Below are 22,476 nucleotides of genomic sequence, written 5' to 3' on the forward strand. Positions count from 1 at the left end.
CGATTTCGTAAATCGTCTAACTTATGCCCCGAGAGTATAGCCAGACGTGGCACTCTCTTCCAGAGCTACATTGCAGTCATCGTAGACATATATTTTTTAAAAGAAGGCAGGAGCTGTCACCATTACATCTTGCTCCACGTATTTTGCGATTTTGTTAACATCGTGTACACATAATAGTTGTGTGTGCCTAAATGCCTACACCAGTTATAACACAAAACATTTATTCTTTTTAGATGTATGGCAGACGGTAGAAACCACGTGCCATGCTGTATCCAGGAGAAGGTACCAGATATCTGCCAGGACGTGTGTCGCGGAGAGTTTACGCCTGTTACAGATAATATAAAAACGCACTACTCTTGCGCATCCTATATGGAGAGGACTCTTGCCTGTATAGTAGAAGGCATTGGTAAGGTTTATTAAAATCATGTACGAATTCGTTGATTCTCTTTCATCCTAACCCGTTTTTATAAGCAAATTATGAAAGATTAAATTTTTTGATATACAGATTAAAAAACTATCTAGCACATACGACTCTTATTAAGGACACTTAAATTTACTTATGTATCGAATTATATTTTTCTTAATCAATCGTAAAGTCCTGTTAAGTAACTTAGAATACATAATAATTAACAACATTTGGTTTCCCAGAACTCCTCCCAAGCCCACCAGAAGACGTTGAAGTTGAGCCGATAAGCGAGAAACAGCTCAACGTGTCCTGGAGTCCACCAACAGAAAACACAGATACGATCACAGAATATGTAGTCAACGTTACTACATTGAGATCATTTGATGCCCACTTAATAGAACCCTCAGAGAGCTCAATGCACAATAATACAATGAAAATGGGAACGTTCACGATCATCAAAGTGTCTAAAGACAAAAACTTTTTAGCGTTAAACGATTTGCTGCCCTTTACAATGTATGAAATCACAGTTACGTCGTATAATATCCACGGATCCAGTCTGCCGAGTTATAGTGTGAGGTAAGAATAAAAATAGGAATGAAAGGATAACGAGCATTATTGGCATCTTATCCCTGAGGTAGCAGGTTCGATACCCGGCTGTGCACCCCGACTTTTTATGTGCGCGTGTATCGGTGAAGGAAAACATCCTGGGGAAACCATCATGTCTTAGGCTTAAAAAGGCTAATCACCAATTAAATTGACAAATCATCATAAAACAGATACAGAAATCTGAGCTCCAGACCTAAAAATGTTGGATCTACTTATTTATTTGTTTATGAAAAGTATACGCCGGTAACCTACTTGGCTGCAAGCCAACGTAACACGTGGGTCAACACTTCTATATGATCGTTCTGGCCTGTTGATTTTTATTGAGCAGAAAAAATAGTTTGCTTGTAAATTGCTTATATATAAATATACTACATGCAGAAGTTAACTAGGCTCCTCGCTGTAATGACGTCATAGTGATGTACTAACTGCATTACAAATTCAAGTAATCTTTAAGAGCCGCAAGACTTGGGATAGTATGTATCTATTGATTTTAATAATATCAACGTTTATCAATAAAGGGATAAATGTAGGTATATTTTTAGCTAACAGTTCGATATCCATAGGTTAATGAAATAAATATAACTTTAGTTTACTTTTTTTTAATGACAACGTAGTATTTACTGATCGTACTGTCTCGTCAGGAGGGGTGAGGTGGTGGGAGGGTAAGCACATTCCACGCAGGTGCCAAGTTGATTTGTGCGTGTATGACCTACCCATGGATAAGGATAATAAAATTTAAGCTGTTGTGCCTGTAATTAATACATTTAAATGGATACAGATTTTCATTTAATTTTAATAAATAGTTTTATAAAAAAGCGAACATAATCATACATTTTGTTTTTAAGGTCTTTAACTCTTACACCTGGAAAAATGAAGCCAACAGCGGTAGCAGCAGCTCCGAAACTTCCAGACGTTAAAAGTTGTTGTCTGGCAGCCGGCATCAACCATTATGGCTGCGTTGACAAACTATGCGACCCCACCAAAACCTTTGAGATAGGTGTAAGTTTATAAATGTATTTGCCCTGGTGAAGATGAAGATTGACTAATGAGAATTTGTTTCCAAAAGGAAATTCAATTTATCGGATTTTCCAATGTCACTTATACTATAGTTTTTTATCGATAAAATAAGAATAAGTTACAATTATTTCAATACTTGAGTAATTATTAGCAGTCGTGCTGTTATGAGTTATAGAACTATAATTAGTAAATCTGTCATTAGTCTTATTTCACCAGGTAAAATATATATCAGATTATTATATTTGTGTGCAAAAAAAATATATTTATTGGTTTTGGGCACTTTTATTACACAATAATTACACTTTCGAAAAATTCTCAAAATAGTTTTTATAGTAAAATGCTATTTCATTCGGTCGTAATCTAAATGAAACATTCTCTAACATATTTTTAATGGTCAATAAAAGTTTTCATGACTGTAATTTCGTCAATTGAACGACGTAAATGTTTAAGTATCAATTATTATCATAGTAAAGTTCTATGCTTTTTACGGTCGGTTAACTAAAATGTGTTTATTTTTCTGTGAGTTAAATTTTGCTACTTTTTTTTAATATGACAATTAATGTCTTGGGTTACATAACTTTAAAGTAATATATACGACTTTTCATTAAGATAACATAGTAATAGTAGTGACAAAAAGTGCGAAGAAAGATATAAGGAAACTAAAATGTATATAAAAACATGTTAAAAATCGTTTCGCAAATTATTGTCCTCAAATAAAGGCTATTTTCATCGGCTTACCGAAATAGTAATCACATAACAATGTTTATATGACAATACAATGAGAGTAAATGTTATTAAGAATTAAATTCAATTAATAATGAACTTATTTCATACAAAACAGTATCATAAATTTTCGTTTCATTAGAGAAAAACTCAACAGCGAAAATCGTTTTAAAATTTTAATTCTTGCTTCCGGAAGGGTCTGCCGTGGACAGGTGGATGTTTTATTTTTAAATTGGCTTCAATTTGATGGTTTCAGTTTTATTAATTAATATGGAGATTCGTAGCACTATTTTGCTGAAAAAACGTCTATACATGTCTTTAACACAGTCCGAAAGCTTATTATTTTAATAAATATTTATATAATTTCTGAGTGATTATCGATATACCTTAAATGGTGGAATATTTAAATAAAAACTACAGTATAATTTAATAAACTCGACACTTCTAATTCTCCAATTAATAAACTCTTTAGTTTGTTAATAAATCCGTTCATAAGTTAAATAATTTATAAAACTATAATATATTTAGTAAAATAATACACCGACACACCACATCTGTGTTATATGTTTGTGTTAACATCACCTATCATCACCGCACATCATTTGTGGCTAACGCACTCATCACCAGCAGAGCTATTCTAATCATCAGTTACAGGTGACAGATTTGATGATCTGTGCCCCATGGGCTGGAGTCACATTCGGGTGTCTCGCGAACGGCATGGACCACACACCCTGCTGCCGATCTCGAGGTCTACCTGACTCCTGTCTCGCGTTGTGTAGTGGAAATATCACTAATCTGGATTTTAATCACTTCAAGTAAGTTAATTTAAAAAAAAAATATTAATTTAAATCTAAATTGTTCGTAGGAAACTCAATTGTTGCAAAATACATTCTAAGAAAATAATTCCATTATGTCGGACTGTACTGGGCCCGAATTTTAATTTAAAAACTTGAAGTTTATTTATTTATCAATGTTCATTACATCGTACAATGTTATGTACGATGTAATGTTTATTAATTAAATATTTAGATCTTACTAGTAATTTTTTGTTTAATATTAGGTAAATAAGGCTATAAACAATGTTTTTTTTTTAATTCATCAGCCCACTACCGAATATATCAAACTCTGAATAAGAACTGTAGTGTCAGAGATAACATTAATTCCAAAAACATACTTTAAATTAACATCACAATAATTTAAAAGATATATTATTTATATCTCTTGTACCAACAAAAATACATTGAAACAACTAGTGAGGATTCTCAAAATCTATATCATCGAGTATCAAATCCGTTATTAATTCCGATTTCAATGATAATATCAATCATTGACTATAATTAAATACACTTATTAAAATCGGCAAGGAATAAGACATTATCTCTGCCTTTTATTAAATAAAAGAAATGTATTTAAAAAAAGCTGTGTAAAAAGGCTTACTATAAAGTTAGTGATTATCTAGTTGATAAAAGGGCCTGGGACTAGTGCTGGGCTGGCTACTTCTAATTAATTTGCTATATTTGTTTTAAATATTGTAGAATTGTTTGATGATTTGTTTTTTTTAAAAGAGTACTGAGAGTTTTTTACGCCGGCTTTTTCTCTCGCCATACACCTTCTGTCTTCTTTGCCGATAATTTGGGATGCCAACAGACTTGAATTTTATGACGTGGAATAAATGATACCGTGATGATCTTATGTTTCAAAATAAACGTATTTTATTTTATTTATTTTGTATTCATAACCGAGTTTCTTCAGATGCCTTCGCTTCATGTCTGGCTACACCAACTGCCTCTTGCAAGGCTACGGGGTCCTTCCAGGTCCCCCAACCAAACTGCATCTTACAAACATCGACACTGATTACGCAGTCGTCCATTGGTCTGCGCCCGCGGCTTTGGCTGATACTGTACAGTTCTATAACTTACACTTCAAAGCTTTACAACTTGAAGACGATTACAGGACCATAGATGCGGTAAGATTTGCTGTTTAAAGATTTTATTAGTAGAGAAGGCTTAAGAAACGACTTCAACTTATCATTTACGTTTATTCCTAATATCGCAAGAAAGACCACAATCTGTACGATGTTGTCATACCCTGAATCGCAATGACAAACTGTCATACCTTCTTAAAATTTCACTGAGCATTTATACATCTTCTTCAATCTAGACATTACCCAAACGGGGCTTTCAGCTTAAGCCACCTCCACGAACTTTATAACTCACATTATTAGTAAATCATAGTTACTGTAATATTATAATTGGTTGTTTCAACTAACCTAACCATAAAACCTTATCAGCTCCTATTAGGTGGTCTGAAAAATTTGTTTTTTTTTTATAGTATTTAATTTAATTATTCAACTTCGCTACCATTTTTATAATACGATTTATCATTAGATTGAGTCTAATGATAAATCGTATTAATCTTCATGACTTCAGATTTGGCAATAACGTATTCATCAGCGCAAAATTTATGTCGAACGAGAATTCTCATGAGGTTTGAAAAGAGGAAAATCATTGAGTCCATCATCAAGAGTTGGTGCATTGGCTTGAACTTATTTTTTTTTTTTGTTTTATTTATAGGTCCAGTCACCTTACATCTTGGAAGATTTGGAATCAAACACAGATTATGAGATTTATGTCGAAGCTGTGAACGAACACGGATTGGGTGAAGCATCACCAAGGCTGATATTTAGGACGCAGAGTGTTGTAAGTATTAAATTCTAATTCGCTCGCCTATGTAACATACATAATTTTCAATAGGAAACCATTGAATTGTTAATAAACTCTTTTTCACTATCTTGTTAAATTATTTAAAAAAATACGCTTGTTTCACCCTAATCCAAAAGGTAGTTTCATATTGAGAGGAATGGGCAAGAAACTATACTTACTCTTTTAAAATAGTTTTTACCATACTTTATAAATTGATTTGATATTCATTATATGTATAGACTCTGTAATTAATAATAAAAAAACTACTATAATATAATAAAGTAGACGCTTGGTGGTATCATAAGAACAATGCTTATATGATAAGTTAGTTATTATGTAATTATACATTGCGCTCACATATTTACAAATATTGCAACTATTAAATTATTTTTTATAAAAAAGAAATAATTACCATACAACCAAACAGTGTGTGAGCTACGTCAAAGTTGATTTAAAAAAAAGGAGAAAACAAAGAATATATTATTATATTTTATATTAAATCTATGTACAGGCTATAGAAGAAGAAGTGGAAGTAGCAAACGCATACAATGTGACACAGTGCTGCGCGAAAGTCCAAGTAGCCACTGTCTGCATGTCTCTCTGTTCATACGACGCCAAGATGTCCGATTTGAGGAAGCTTGCACCGTTATGTGCGCAGGAGTTCCACAAATTACTTCGCTGTGGTGCTGGAGGTGAGTTCCTTGTTCTATGGTATTTTATTATATCAGAAAGTTGTTGCGTACATAACAATGAAATTAATTGCACATCGAATGAGTCGCACAACAATCAAATATGTTTTGACACCAATCTACACTTCACTACTTTAACTATGATAGTATATATAAATAGTTAACTTCCAATCTCCAACTCTTCCAACTCTCTTTCTTCCAACTCTCCAATTAATAGGTTGTGTCGCCACCATAATGATATTGCACAGAGTTTTGACATTTTTCATGGTTCGCTGGCCTCAGCCGCCTGTTTGTTTTTTGTTTTGACACTTTATTGTATTTACCTAATTTCGCTGGTCGTGTCCATATGTTCTAGGGACGGCACCGCTTTTTTTTATATTTTCGTATGTAAGTTGATGTTGACATGTGTTTGTCCTAATTTTAAGGTCCAATAAAAAAAAAACTTGTGGAAATTCTGTTGGCGCTAAAACAAACCTTTTCTAGGTCGGAATCACGAAGCATGTTGCGCACGTCGCGGTGTGCCGCCATCTTGTCGTGGAGTCTGCGCAGGCGCATATCGCGGTGGCGTCAACACCTGCGTCTCATATATTGGAAATATAGTCCAATGCTTTGAAGAAGGTATACTTTTTAATTACATATAAAAGATAAATTAATAGTCAAGGAAAATAATGTTGTATTTTAGTTAAGTTTACTTAACTTTAGGGACCGTTCTAGCATTACGTAAGTAGATTTACTGCATTTTATCCCCCCATCCCCTCTTGTCAGAAAAATAAGCAAAGCTCTCAAAATATTAGTATATAAAAAATTAATCCTCGAAAATGCATTCCGTTTTCAAGCATAGACTATAAGTGTGGGTAATATGAGTAAAAAGTCAATAATTACTGTTGACGTCAACTCCAAATGAGAAAACCTAAGACATCCCTCCCCCCTATAGTCGTTACGAAATACTTGAACGGCCCCAAAAAACATTTCCTTCTATTGACAAGAATCAATGTTAAATTTGATAAATCACCCTTTAAAATAATGAGAAAACGTATACCTACAGATGTGTGCAATATAGCATTTTATCGGTTAATATTATCACCAGGAACTGGTAATCTCCCCGGCCCGCCCAGGGAACTCCATGCGGTGGTTTCCCATGACAAACTCTTCCTGGACTGGACACCACCGCAAGACGGAGCCAATGCGACCTTCTACGTGGTACACTGGCAGAAAGTTGACAACAATTCGCAACCCTACTACTTCAATACACTGCAATTGGATAGTGTATGTATAAAAGAAATGTTTTTTTTTTATAATTAAGTAAACGTTAGATTTTCCTAAAAAGCATTTTCAACGAACTATTAACTTTGACTACTGTACTGTAGAATATATACGAATACTAGCGTCTAAGTCAATAAGTTCCAAACACATTAGTGAGCTGTATATTGTTGTTGAGAAAATTTATATGTAAATATATATTCGTCTCTTGCTGTCACAGTTTTTTACGCTGTGATGAAAAGGGATAGATTAATTACTACTTTAGAATTTTCAATTTACTCCACACTCCTTATGTATTATATACAACAGTGTGCACTATAATGATAATTCGTGTTAAAAAATATTTTCTAGATAATATGAATCTAACCTAAACCATGAACTAGATAACTTTGAGTCGAGTCAGATCTTCCATATTAAAAACGTGATTGATTCTTAGAAGTATGACGCAATATGGCGCGAATTTCAGACGTTGGACCTTTATTGCAACCGACAAAGATCGGGCAATTGAAACTAGATGGACAATAGTCTTCACAATGGAAATATAAGCTGGGTTTTTCGAATGTAACTTTTCCTTTTTGTTACGTTCGTACGACTATTGTTTCGTTTGCTATTGAATCTATTTTTAATTTTAGATTGACAATCGTATGAGTTGGAACTTTGTTTAGATAACGCTTTTGTTACTGGCATATTTATTTATTCCGACGAACAAAAACAATTATACTATGAAATACCCAGAGATATATAATAAAAACAAAAAGGTTCAAACATTTACAAAGGGAGAAAAGAATAGAACATATTCAACACATTTTACTAAGTAATTAACTAATTCGAGTGTGTTGTGTGTTGGTGTGTGATGTGGGGTGTGTTCATGATGCAGCATTAGCGCTTTGGATATACTTAATATCTTCTTCTCTTTTAGAGCACATTCTAAGGCAGCTTAAATAGTGGTCTTTGTATGACCGAGCAACGCAATACAAAACTTTGTGTATCTTTTTTTTGGTTTAAATATCAAATATATATGTTAATAAATAATTATTTAAAATAAACGTATATGACGGATGGATTATATAGGGTTGGATTGATAATATTTTTAAAAGACATAAATTTATTTATACATTTTATAGCAAATGCAAGTTAACGATACAAAAGTACGTGTGGAAGGTCTGGAAGTAAACTCCACTTATCATATGTTCGTGGTAGCAGCCAACGAGTATGGAACATCATTACCATCTAGTATGCTGTTGCTCAACATCACTGAAGGTAAATTATTGTACTTTTAATTGTAGTTATTATTAAATAATATTAATAATCTTCTTTATTTTAGTATAAGTACTGGTTTTCTCCCATGTATAGTTGTGAAAAAAACAAAACGATTACAGTTAATAAGGTATATGATACTGAGTCATAGAAAAAAAGTTCATACATTAATAGGCAACCAAATTTAAAGTTTAAAGAAAAAAAAAACAAAACAGTTACCACAGAAATAAAGTTACATAATAAAATATGACGAGAGTACAAAAAAAAGATTTTTACATCCTTCACTATAAAGTGTCCCTAAACATGAGGCAGACACATTGCTGACCCTACTGTCAGTTATAAATAAAAACGACTAGAATATAATGGACAGGACGCTTACCCAGGGCATGGATATAAGTTTACCACCAATTTCCTAAGCCTCTGAATTATATATTTTTTACAATAATTTTCGATTTGGAGCGAGGCCTCTAGCATGGTGGTATCACTTAACATCAGGCTACCTTTTTGTTCCCTGTTCTAAAATATTAAACTATTCAGAAAATAAAGTAGTGAACTCTCTTATACAGATGTTGTGAATAAGGAGGTGACCGGAATTCCATCTCCACCTCACTCTCTCTCCGTGTCTTCTCACTCAGCAACCTGGCTCACATTGAGCTGGCAGCCACCACTCTTCTCGCAACCCGATGAGAAAATTACTTACACGTAAGTATTTGTTAAATGCCGAGTAATAGGTTCTTTAAGTATTTTAATTTTTGCGTCATAAGGAGACATTTATCTTAGATGAAGCAATGTTTTTTAGTTTTTACCGACAGTTTTCAGTACTGTTTGTACTGTGTGTTGTACCAAGTACTTTTTATAAGTTTTGAGTACTTTTTACTAGTTTTAGTACTGTTACATAATTAGTTCTTGTTTTCTTGTTTATTGTTTTGTTACTTAATTAATACGTTTTTATTAGTTTAGTTCTCTTACTTAAATAATACTTATTTAGTAGTTTTAGTTATTTTTATAATTTTCAAATCCTTTTTACTAGTTTTAGTTCTGTTACTTAAATAATAGTTACATACAGTTTCTACAATAAAAATACACTTTCTTTTTTGCGAAATTGGATAAAAGAAGACGCATAACCAAGTTAGAGTTAAAGTAATTAAACAATTTTTCATATTTTATTGACATCGTTAAATTCTTCGCCGAGTTTATACATTCATAAAACATTTTTCGCTCTTGTAATATCAGTTTTAACGGTTGGAGATGTCTTAAATTTTTTATTGAATGAAATTAAAAAAGTTATTTTCGTTTTTAAATCTTAAATACTTTTTCTACTTTTATACACTTTATTATTTGTTAAATTATATGTTTATTTAAAAAAAAAGTAATTGAAGAAAGTCTTAATTTAATTACAAAATATATTTTCTATTTTTTTAAATTATTACTCAGCAATATGATTCGCGTATGTTAAATGTCATTTTTGTCTAAGCGCTAGTCTTAACCTTAATCACATAACAAAATATTAATTTAAAATTCATACGGTGTTTTCTTTCTCCAATCTTAAATTTATTTACGCAAAAATTACCGATGTATGTACACTATGCGATGCACTTCTGAGGTACCTCTTGCCAAGACTCTGCATTGAGATATGCATCACATACCTGTACTAACATTCGAACTAATTTAATTATAAACTTGGAAAGTGGAAACCCCTTGGTACTGATTAAAGTTAGTACTAAGATCAAATATTAACAGTCATCTAAATTAAATTTGACAAGAAATATTAAATATTTTGACGTAAAATGTTTCAATCATATCTGGTACTGACTATATAAATACCCTGTCAAACTAAAATTGAATTTTGTTTTCGCGAACAAAAATAACTATTTATACTAAAATGTTTAAAAACAAGGTGCCCGATAGTATAGACCAAAAGTTTTGACAATATTTATAAATAACTGAATCGTTATTTTTTATCATTATGATAATTAATATGACATTTTCACTAAAAATAACACAATAATATGATATTGCTGATTGTGCTATTTTTAATTATATATGAATTTGAATGTACAAATAAAAGATTTATTATTATTATGTATTAAAGTTCATCACAAATCCACCACTCAATCTGACATTCAGCACGAGGCAAAGAATTTAGAAAATGAAACAGTAGTAATATAGAACGAGAGAAAGAGAAAAGCAGTATTGGCCTAGTGGTTTTAACTCGCAACTCTTATTTCTGAGATCGTCGGTTCGATCCCCGGAGTAATTGACTTTCTCCAGTGCGCATTTTACACTCGCTAGTACGGTGAAGGAAAACATCTTGAGGAAACCAACATGCCTTACACATAAAAAGTCGACGGCGAATGTCAGACATAGAAGGTTGATCACCTACTTACCTATTAGAAATGATCACGGAATACAGAAAAGTATGAGGCCCCAAATGTTGTTACTCCATTGATAAAGATCGACTGATCGTGTCACAGATTGGACCAGAGATAACCAATTGCTATTGACCAATCACAATCAAGCTAAACACGTACGAGTCCCACTGCTTCGTAGTTTTTCATACAATATTAATTAACGAAATTTATATTGTGTTATTATATAAATATTTTTTTATTTCACCAGGCTTTTCTTCAAATCACCATCACAACTGGGTACGAGCAACGTAACGATAATATCAACCACTGTCCCTGCGCATACCCTTGAGAAATTGACACCGAATACGCAGTATGTTGTCTGGGTGACCGCGCATGCTGTGGCCGGAAACTCACTGCCTTCGGAGACTTTACTGGCCTGGACTGATCCAGCTTACCCAGCATTTGTTGAGGTATGTATTTATAGATAGAACAAACCCACGTCACGTCAATAGTGTATAATTCATTACAATGCATGGACACTTTTCTTATAGATAAAAGAAATACGATAGTGTCAAACATTCCCTAATAATAAAAATAAAATGTATATATATGTACATATATAAACAAGAGTTATATTAATAAACTTATTTAAGTAATTTACTTAATGTTGACTTGCATCTAAGATATGTTTTTTACACAGAATGCAAGAATGAAAAACTTTTGCGGCATGGTATTACAATTGTTTGGGAAATAAATAGGCATATGTGACCAGTTCCATTGAAAACGTCAGAAATCAATACATCATTTGTGCCTCGTAACTAACTGGTGTTTAGTAGATATTAATTGAGATACAAAAATTATTTAATTAAAATTAAAATAAATCTGTGGCGCTAACCTTTTTATCCGGGCCTCAGATTTATGTGTCTGTTTCATGATATGTCAATCTATTAGAAAAGTAGGCAAGCCGCCTGTGCCTGACAAAGGCCATCGACTTTTTAGGTGTAAGGCAAGTCGATTTCCTCACGATGCTTTTCTTCACCGTACGAGTGAATGTTAATTGCGCACATAGAAGTCCCTTGGTGCACAGCCGGGCATCGAACCTACGATAGGCATGAGAGTCGCACGTTGAAGCCCCTAGGCCAGTACTGCTCGACATAAGTCAAACATAGTAATAATAAACCTTCCGTTTCATATATTACATGCTACATATTATATATGCCTTTCAGACTGCATAAAAATTAACATAGCAAAAATTCACATTAACTGACAGGATAATCCAATGATAAAGCCTATTTATAATGAAATAATTCGCTATAATTTGTAGAATCTAGAAAAATTAAGGCAATTTAAGCTTAATATAACGCTCATTAATGTAGGCGGTAAGTCATAATGAGGCTTTTAATGAGATAATTGCTTATTGGCGCGTGTCAGTGGTTTTAAGATATTAACTTAATGTAATTATTAATGAACTAGATAGCGCTTGGATGGCCCAAGTTATTTAAGATAATTATAATAAATAAATATTTCATCGATGATAATAATCAATAATTGATGTTCTATTTGGACAGAATATGTAACTTAAAACTAACAAAAACCTTGGTTTGTATCACTTATCAAATCTTGTGTGTACGTGTCATAAAAACATTGTTTTTCTTAAATTATTGTCATTTAAATTTAATATTTCTTAATATTTTTTTTTAAGTCTGTTGTCTATAAAGTCGGTTTACTGACGATAGTTTAACATGAAGAAAATACTGATAGAGTATTTTTTTACATTTTTCAAAAGATAATTTTATTTTCTGTGTTTGATAGATATTTTGTATGGATATAGAGAAGGAGGTAAATGAAAATCACAATTGAATTGATCAAGTTACTTTTATTTGTACGCTCGCATTCAAGTTTTAAATGGAAAGCATCAGAGGTAACGACGCGCCGCAAGGTAACGCTGCATGAGTCATCTTTTTCGTGCGTGCAGCCGGCTCCATCGAATTATAAGACGTTGTCACGTCTAAAACCAAAAATTTAATACACATTTATTTATATATTGTATGATTGACGTTATAGAATTGTGGGAAATCTGGAAATCAAATAATTATAAACCTAAGTAAATTTTATAATAATCGGGTAAATACTAAAAAATGGTATTATTCTTTTATCGATATATATTATCCCATTCTCACATTAAGGCTGAGTCGAGAAGATCTGGCAAGAAACTCTCCAGCAATAAAGCAGCAATAATGTGTTATAAGCCTTATAAACCTTTGTCCTCAACTTTACTAAGAAACAAATATTATCTAAGTTATTCAAGCTAGCGTAGGATTGAAAGACTTTAGCAAGCTTTAAAGGTTATTATGTATAACAGATAGTAGAACTTATAACTTTTGACTTCTGATTTTTATATAAAAGATACCAAAATGCAGATAGTGTGTTTAACCATGGGGTCAGAGTTCTATTTCGTGTGAACTTATGCCAAATCCCATAATTTATTGACACGCGATATAACAATTATATCGAGGGCTTCTTGTTTATTCTTGGAGCAGTGTTGGCCTATTTCTAGCGTGCGACATTCATTCCTGAGGTCTTAGCTTCAATCACCGGCTGTGCACCAATGTACTTTCTTTCTATGAGCGCATTCAAACGGTGAAGAAAAAACCGTGAGAAAACCTGCTTGTCAAAAAGCCGACGGCGTGGGTCAGGCACAAGAGGCTGAACACCTACTTGCATATAAGATTGGCATATCATGAAACAGAAATCTGATCCACAGACCTAAAAAGATTGCAGTTCCACTGATGTTTTTTTGTTCACTCTTAATCTTATTCTTATTCATGAAATTAATTATCTCTTATCGTTGAGAAATTGTTTGCCCCAGTACTTAACTGAGTTAAGAGGTAGGACCCGTTTAAGCTTCCAATTGGATTTATGGTAAACTTACTGAAAACTTAAAATGGCGGGCAGCTGTAATCTGTCAGTGGCAAGACTTTTTACAATATTCACTTATTTTACAGCCACCTACAATCAACCCCGTCAATCTAGTGGTGGAAGGCTCCAGCATGACGATTCTGTGTATTGCCATGGGGACACCGACGCCTACCATATCATTATACATATCAGGTAATTTCTTGGTCTTCATATCGTGTGATACGTCACGTCAAACAATAGTTTAAATTGGGCTGTGTTATAGTTAACTTTACTTTAATAGAGGTATCAAGTAAACTTCATTTAACACGTATGGCTAAACATAATTGTCAAACGATCTTCATAATTATTGCTCTTTCCGTGAGCGAGAGTTATCTCTTAGAGTCATCTTAGATATCTTTATGGAAACGACTTATTCACCTAATGATCAAAACCTAAGATAGTTTGGCAGCTGAGTTTCATCATCTTACTAATCACCTCGAGGTCCCTTCCTTCACCAAATGGAACAAACCACCCACTAAAGTGCATATTCGACTTAAGAAAACGCGCGATTCTTACAAGGCCGGCAACGTACTGGCGAACCCTCTGGCATTGAGTGTCCGTGGACACTACTATCACTTAATATATGAGCCCCTGTTCTTTAAAAAAAATGAATACAAATAAAGAAATATACATAACATTTTATTGCGCCAAAGCTAGACGTTCGTCTAAGCTAAGGTATCATTAACTGTATCGTGAACATTTTAAGACCTCTCAAAGCTTCTAATTAACGCGATTCTAATTAAAACCTTTATATATTTAACTATATTTCGTGACAATGAAATTGTAATTTATCTTAAAAGCGAATTCTATTTAAGAGCTATTTGTGTTGCTCCATTTCTGTATTCAATAGCGTGTTGTAAAATTATACTAAAAGGGAAAATTTAAGATAAAATTTAAACTGTAGAAATTTACGAGAAATTAATTAAAACTCACATAGTAGGTAGGAAATGCTGCAGACACAATTTCAAAATTACTATAATAATTATTTGTAACAATTATAGAACATTTTTTTTATTATATTGGGGAAACGGGCAGAGGCTCACCTGATGATAAGTGACATTGCCAGAGAGCTCGCAATTGTATTGGCCTTTTAAGAATTGATTCCTCCTTTCTCTTTCTATTGTTGAAGGCCCCTAAGTCGAATTGATTTGGAAATACTTCAGTGTGTTTCACATAGTGGCAGTACGCGGCAAAATTGTTATTGTTAAAATGAAATGCAAATTTTGTATATCAAAATCGATTTGTCGGGCAAAAATGGTTGATTAACCGTTTGGTTATATGCCTTGAAGTTTGAAACATTCCACTGAAACCGATCTTGATGGCTGGAAATCTTCCATCGTCCGTTTCACAAGGCATTTTCTTTTGCGAACTAGCGAACTGTGGAATCGTTTACCGGCGGAGATCTTTCCTGAGAGATACGATCTCCAACAATTTAAAATTCCCTTAAAGGCCGGCAACGCAACCACTAAAAATGAGTGTCTATGGGCTGCGATGATTCCCTTTTTGGGCGTCCCACAGGCTCGTTTGTCCCCCTATTATATAAAAAAAGATGAAGAAGATGTTTACTTTTTAATAATCAGTTACAAAACAATATTTTTATTAAAAGACATACGACATGTACAGTTTTCTGTCATTGTTTTAATAGTGTCGGCTATTAATGTACGTACTTATGTTATCTAATTATCCTGTTGGCTTTGTATTATTGTGATAAGTATTATTATATTGTGATTATTTTTATAAAATGTTACTTGTAAAGAGTTTTTCAGTTTCTAGTAGTTTTTCAAGCCATAACAAAGTTTTTACAATGATTTATTCCCTGTTATCTAGGTCGGCTAGTCCGTCAAGAGATGACACGTCATATGGTGACTGTGATTCATAACGTGACACGAGACATGGACCAGATATCGTGCTACGCAGACAATGGATATGGCACGCCCATGCAGGCGTCTCGCAAGATCAATATTTCACGTAAGTCCGAGAAGTTTATACAGGAGATTTTAAATCTTTTCTTCCATTTAATTTATTTTAAAATAAAATAAAAATTCATAAAATAATAAAATCGTGTAAATATATTATCATTGACGAACATAAAGGCTCATAATTTACATAACTTGGCAACTACATCAAGTTGACAACCAAGTATATAAATATATATTTAATATAATTGTAAATATCTTCCCGTCCAACGTCTACAATCTAAAAACAAGACTGAGGGACTAGGTTATGAACACAGCCTATGCAGTGTTAGAACTGCTGTTTTTTACAACTGTTTCTTAAAATGAATAAACTCTTGTTATATCAAATAATATTTATATTTGTATTTGAATATTGAATTTTACGTTAATTTTGATTGAAAACATCTTTAACCTACACGACACGATCCGACTTTACTTGTGGCCAATCATCATTAAACGATAAACATACATTTACAAAAATTTATATCATTAAAATCTTTTTCACAGATGTACCTACAATCCAGGCGTCTGGAATAACAATGGCAGCAGCTGGAGATGCTGTAATCCTAGAGTGTCGAGTAGAAGCTCTTCCTAAACCCACTATAGCTTTCTGGAGGGACCCCAACGGAAGAACCCCAGTCATTGATGGTCCAAACTACAGCATTCAACTATTGGCTGATCCAGAGGTTTGTTATCTATCTATTTTTACTAGAGAATGAATTATTAAGAGTGTTATGGAGCTGAAATGCCTGGGTGAAAAGCTTAACACATGTGTTTATTCTGTTATATTCCCGAAGACTTCAAAAGAGAGGAACCTGAACTCCTAGGTTGGTTTTGCAGACGGAATTTGGAATTTGGAATTTTGAACAATATTAATGTTTTAAAAAGGTAAAGAATACAGCTTTAAGAAAAACAACTAAGGTAACATATGTTGCAGTAAAAATTAAAAAAAAATCTAAAGTGGAAATGGGCGGGGCACATACCAAAATGACCAAAATTTTAGCAAAAAAGTACTAAACTGGTGTCTAAATGCCTAACCTACACGATCATTATCGCACTATTCAGTGCACGAGCTGTCAAAAGAAGACCCACAAACTAAGTGGAAATAGTCGATTTACTAAATTCCTAAACTCCGGCTTACTCTATTTCAACAAATGGAAATTAGATATATTGCAGACAAAATTATTTTCCGTATTCCAAAACGTAATTCGGTCTACGACACTTCGTTGGAAACTTAATACTATGCAGATTAACTCATATTCGTTCATATTCATACTATATTAGTTAAAACCTTTTACTTTAATGTAATACTAATATTTATAAACTTCTGACACTGTTAAATGTCATGGTTATTAAATAAAAGCATATTAATAATTCAGTTTAAAAAAATATATTTTAAAGCGCCGTAATTCTCGTCCTTGCAGGATGGGTGTCGGTTGGAACTTGACCCATCAGCTTCTTTCTTCCATAATCTTATTTATTTTTTATGTTATATCTATATAATATGTGTTCGGTAATATTAGACATAATATCCACCCCAACTGAAAGAAAACAATGAAAATTGTATAAAAAATAATTGAAGATCTTCTGTATTAGAGTATGGATTAATTCAAGCAACGGCTCAGTAAGCACATCTCCTTCATCACCTGGTAAGATTGCAACCAAACATCTGTCTAGTTCTGTATAAAATTCGGAAAAAAATCATATCTTCGTAACGTTAGGTTTTTTACGACTGTGAAAGAGTTGCTGCATCTGGAACGGCACAAGACTTATTTCACGCTTTACTCATCATCGCTTTAATCATTTTAATATACTCAATGAAAATATTCTTCATAAACAAGCTTATCCGTCTGAATCTAGCGATTTTTGGGTCTATAAACAACCTGCTTCTTTAATATTGTAGTTCCCTTAATTGTCATTAGTTAATTAAAAAATACCGTTCGGTAAAAATAAAATATAAATTTGATATTATTTCAATTTCCGAACGAAAAGATTTAATTATGGTACTATCGGTAAGGCTTAGTCTATCCGATATCAGAAAATTGGAAAATTTCCTTCAGTCTCATCTTTATTCATTGTTCATTTTAATAGAAATATTTTGATTTTATTAATTCGCTTCAATTTTCGGTTAAAGAAAATTTTGACAGATAACATTTTACAAACTTTTGACCTTTAACTCAACTTCTGAGATCTGTAACCAAACTTTCAAAATAGGTATGTATATCACAGTAAAGTTGTTAAATCAGAGAGTTAATAATATAATCTCTAGACTGTTAATAAAATAATAAACAAGACTGCTATGGTTACATCAATATAAACCACAGCGGTTTTCTAATGTAACATATTGTAATATACTATATTATTTTATTAAATAAAGAGTTAAAAAAATATATCGAAGATAGTTTTTTGTTGTACTCCGGAGCTCCCCATTCCCCACCATGGGAGGGCATACTTCCGTGGAAGTTTTAAATATAGCCCGACGAAATGTTAAAATAATATCCCTCCTCCGCAGAAAAATCTTGAAACTAAAATATCATTTTTCGCAGTTATAAAGAACTTCTACTTACTCAACTAAAAATCCCACGCAATCTTGTTTTTAGTCCGCCCAAAATTATTGATTTATCTATTTCTTATAGTATTTTTAGTAACAGTGATGCTTATATTTTTATTTTTTTATTAACTTTGACACACAAACCTTACAAGACTTCTTTACTATAACTTTAATTGTAAATTTTTAAAAAATCTGATATTTTTTTTAATCAGTAATAACTCTTACCAGGAACAAACCAAGTATACAATGAGGCTCATAATCAAGAAGATAAGTGAAGCAGATGAGGGTGACTACTTCTGTCATGCTGAGAACGCCTTCGGGAAGACTTTGAGACCAGTATCAGTGAGACTTCGGTCAACCATGCCACACCACAATGTCACAGAGTGTTGTGCTGAGGTAAGATGAATCAGATTCTTAATAATGTTACACCGAGATCTCTAGTTTTTTTTTAAAAAATTTAGTAAAAAAATTTAGTAAAAAAATTTAAAAGCATTTCATCCCCACGGAACAAGGGTCTATACACCGAATAGGATAAAATCATATATAAAATGTATGACAAAGTATATATATTAAGTAGTTATTTATATTAGTAAGATATATTCATACATTTTTTTTAAACATTCGCCATAAAACGTGTTGGTTTCTGGCTATTACTTTGTGTCCATTGTTTAATAATTCAATGTGTTAAGACAATTGTCAGCTTTACTGGGTCGTTATTTGTTTTATTGATATATCAATAACTGACTTATAAGTCAGTTAGATAATGTCGCCTGCTGGGCATAACTTTAACCTATTTTGTGTATCAAATCGCTTAGCCGTTCGATTGCTTAAAGACGCGTATTCGTCCAATATGCTTGGTGAAGCGAGTTCCCAAGTTTGTTCGATTTTTTTTTTATAAAACGGGGCAAACGGGTAAGAGGCTCACCTGATGTTAAGTGATACCGCCGCCCATAGACACTCTCAATGCCAGAGTGCTCGCGAGTGCGTTGCCAGCCTTTTAAGAATTGGTACGTTTCGATTTCGACGCATATTGTGACGGGAGTCGAATTGAGCGTTAAGTAGCAACTATGAGTATGGATTTTTTTTGGTTTGTCATCGGTCACGAATATATATTTCACCATCAAACTATTTATTTATTTTACTGATACATACGTACAAGATAAAATAAATGTGACAAGAGTTTTTGGACATAAAACATAAGTTTTTATTAAATTGAGAGTATAAACTTTTTTGGATTTGTCTAAGATTTGTGTATCTGTTTTATGATATTACAATATAATAACAAAACAAAATAAAAATATCTTTATTCATCTAGGTAAACAAGTACACTTATGAAGGTCAAAAAAAATAATTGTAAATTTACATTTACTACCAGTAGGCAAGTAGGTGGTCAGCCTCCGACTTTTTAGGTCTAAGACAAGCCAGTTTCCTCCGTTTTCCTTCGCCGTTCGAGCGAATGTTAAATGCGCACTTAGAAAGAAAGTCCATTGATACACAGCCGGGGATTGAACCTACACCTAAAGGTCAATCTTTAGGTGTAGGTTCAATCCCCGGTATCGCTGAAGCCACTACGCCAACACTGCTCTTCTTCTGTATACAAATTGCTTTTTATATAAATATATAACTGGGCATTATTTTCACTCCTTTCTCTAATCCTTTCTTTTATCAGAGTCGTCAATTTACTCTGATACTTTGTGCCATTGAAATTGTTTCGCGAGTTAAAAGTTGAAATACTTTGAGCTGACGTTGAAATTTCAAAGAGTTTATTTGAGAATTTTGAAAATTAACTTCAATATTGTAAATTGTGAACGTTTGCTCTCATAATGATTAGCTTTCTTTGAACTATATACTTTAATAAATTTTGAAACTTTTTTTGTTAGGCAATTTATGTGCTTAAAAAACCGACTGCTTTAAAGAACCGTCAAAATTTTTATATATATAAAAATATATAATCTTATGCTTTCATATTAGGTTTAAAGACTTTTATCCTCTTAATAGACAATCGTCACTTACATGAGAACAATTATATGCTAAATATACAATTATCACGTGGTGGTGGTAGAACTTGGGTGGAATTTAATTTCCGTAGATTGGGATCACTTAATAGATGGTCTTTTAACCTTAATTTAAAAATTGCTAGGCTGCCTGCACTTTTAAATTTTGTGGTATAATTACCACAGCACTCCCCCAAAGCTGAATGTTTTTTTCGCCTTAACTGGTTAGAATTAAATTATGAGGGCGTCGTGAACTTATATTTAATTAACATTTAAAATATATTATTATAGATGAACGTGTCGTCGTCATGCATAGATGCCTGCAGCTTCCATCTGGACATGGACAACATCATGGACCGTCCCGAGTGCATCAATGACTTCGACAAGTTGATGAAATGCGCTGCTGATGGCTCTGGTAAGAACTTCTAATTCACAGAATTTTATGACAAAGGTCACATATCCAGAGACTAGTCTGTGAACTTAGCTTCATGTCTAATCTCTATCTTGTACAATTCATACTAAAAGTATCCCTGCAACTTATATTGACGTAAGAATAATGTACTACATTTTTCCGCAGAAAACTTTAAGTCATATGTATGAAATATACATATGTAAATGTTTTGATAAGTGTATAATAAATATTATTTATTAGGTAAGTTATTTGTTGCTACTTAGACATAGACATAACATTTATTACCAACAAAACACACAAAAAAATACAAAATACAAATAATCCAAGAGAGAAAAACATCTTATATTTAATAATTAAAATACATTCATTTAGCGAATACGGTTTTTGAATAAATTATTTAGCAAAACAAAAAAGTTGTGTACAATTGTTGCAAGCAACGCTTTGTATTTTAATCCGTTTTCTTGATGCAGCCGTGTATATAGATACTTGTTAGTGACAAATTGAAGTTTCAATATAAGAGTCCTCTCGTAAATTGGGTGAAATATTGCTAGCGACTCTGATGCTCTGGTTAGCGCAGCACCTTCTTTAATTCTCATATTATTCTGACACATATATTCTAAAATATTTTAGAGAATTATCAAAAAGGTTAGTCGACATCACAGGAGAACGAAGAGCTGGCAGCTACCTCGCACAAAGAATTAGTCTAGCTATTCAAAGGGGGAACGCTTTTAATAGTATTTTTTAATAATTAAATTTTAAGGTTAGATATTAGATATATTTTTATGTATTATGTTTAGATAATTGTAGTTATATTCTAAAATATATATATTCATAAGCATCTCATCTACCTCCTATTAACGTGTGTGATGTTTGAGACTTTTGCTCACAAAATTCGTAAAATATTAATAGCTAAAGTGATTTGGTGATTTGGTTAAGCGTCTATTGTGGAAAAATTTGAATTCCAAAATGAAATCCTTACTGAATCACTGATCAGCGGTTGACTTTTGAAACGTGACTATTTCCCGATAGCGTGGACAATTCGGAAAGACGCAAACTGAATTTGTATTTGAACAAGTGTCGCATTCGTAAACTTATTGATATTTTGCAGAAATTCTAAAATCTTTTCTTACTTTTATGAATATTTTAAATTGTGGAGTAGCGATTTTCCTTGAACAATTTATTATTAAAGATTGGTATGATATCTTTTTTGAAAGATACATTTTTGAATTTACATTTCACAATTTAGGAAAATTTATTTTCCTCTTTCGTCATCCTTTAGAACTATATTGTTCTGAATCCCTGCAATTTATGGTTTTAATGTTAAGTTTTAATGTTATTATATATTTCTTATACCAAGCCCTAAAAATATATATTTCTAATAACTTGTTATTTTCAAGGACAAACATTAAGTAATGAAATACGTAATAAATTATATTAAGTAAGTTTTCGTGTATTTATTTGCACATGTAATGTTCGTCTTTGTGATTCTCTGTAGTGGTACAATAATCCTATCTTATAAATAAAACTTCGCTAAATGTTTTTGATCGGGGGGCAAAAGGGCCGGAGGCTCATCTGATGTTAAGTAACACTGCCGC

General features: G+C 32.6%; 1 protein-coding gene across 2 annotated transcripts in view; it reads left to right on the top strand.

The window, feature by feature from the left end:
- LOC111000323 (Ig-like and fibronectin type-III domain-containing protein 2) overlaps window positions 1–22,476 on the top strand; it is a 136,985-nt gene that overhangs the window by 109,261 nt on the left and 5,248 nt on the right. Inside the window, exons 8-24 of one of the 2 annotated variants that reach the window (XM_045632848.1) lie at window positions 234–406; window positions 649–982; window positions 1,858–2,011; window positions 3,401–3,567; window positions 4,505–4,718; window positions 5,326–5,451; window positions 5,966–6,146; window positions 6,627–6,761; window positions 7,231–7,409; window positions 8,528–8,663; window positions 9,227–9,362; window positions 11,280–11,481; window positions 14,017–14,122; window positions 15,797–15,937; window positions 16,432–16,610; window positions 18,704–18,871; window positions 20,761–20,884. In XM_045632848.1, the coding sequence (XP_045488804.1) occupies window positions 234–406; window positions 649–982; window positions 1,858–2,011; window positions 3,401–3,567; window positions 4,505–4,718; window positions 5,326–5,451; window positions 5,966–6,146; window positions 6,627–6,761; window positions 7,231–7,409; window positions 8,528–8,663; window positions 9,227–9,362; window positions 11,280–11,481; window positions 14,017–14,122; window positions 15,797–15,937; window positions 16,432–16,610; window positions 18,704–18,871; window positions 20,761–20,884 (2,855 nt within the window). The remainder of the gene's footprint in view (window positions 1–233; window positions 407–648; window positions 983–1,857; window positions 2,012–3,400; window positions 3,568–4,504; window positions 4,719–5,325; window positions 5,452–5,965; window positions 6,147–6,626; window positions 6,762–7,230; window positions 7,410–8,527; window positions 8,664–9,226; window positions 9,363–11,279; window positions 11,482–14,016; window positions 14,123–15,796; window positions 15,938–16,431; window positions 16,611–18,703; window positions 18,872–20,760; window positions 20,885–22,476) is intronic. The other variant, XM_045632849.1, reaches the window with a different exon arrangement.

Source organism: Pieris rapae, chromosome 21 (genome assembly GCF_905147795.1).
Source record: "Pieris rapae chromosome 21, ilPieRapa1.1, whole genome shotgun sequence".
Classification (NCBI taxonomy): domain Eukaryota; kingdom Metazoa; phylum Arthropoda; class Insecta; order Lepidoptera; family Pieridae; genus Pieris; species Pieris rapae.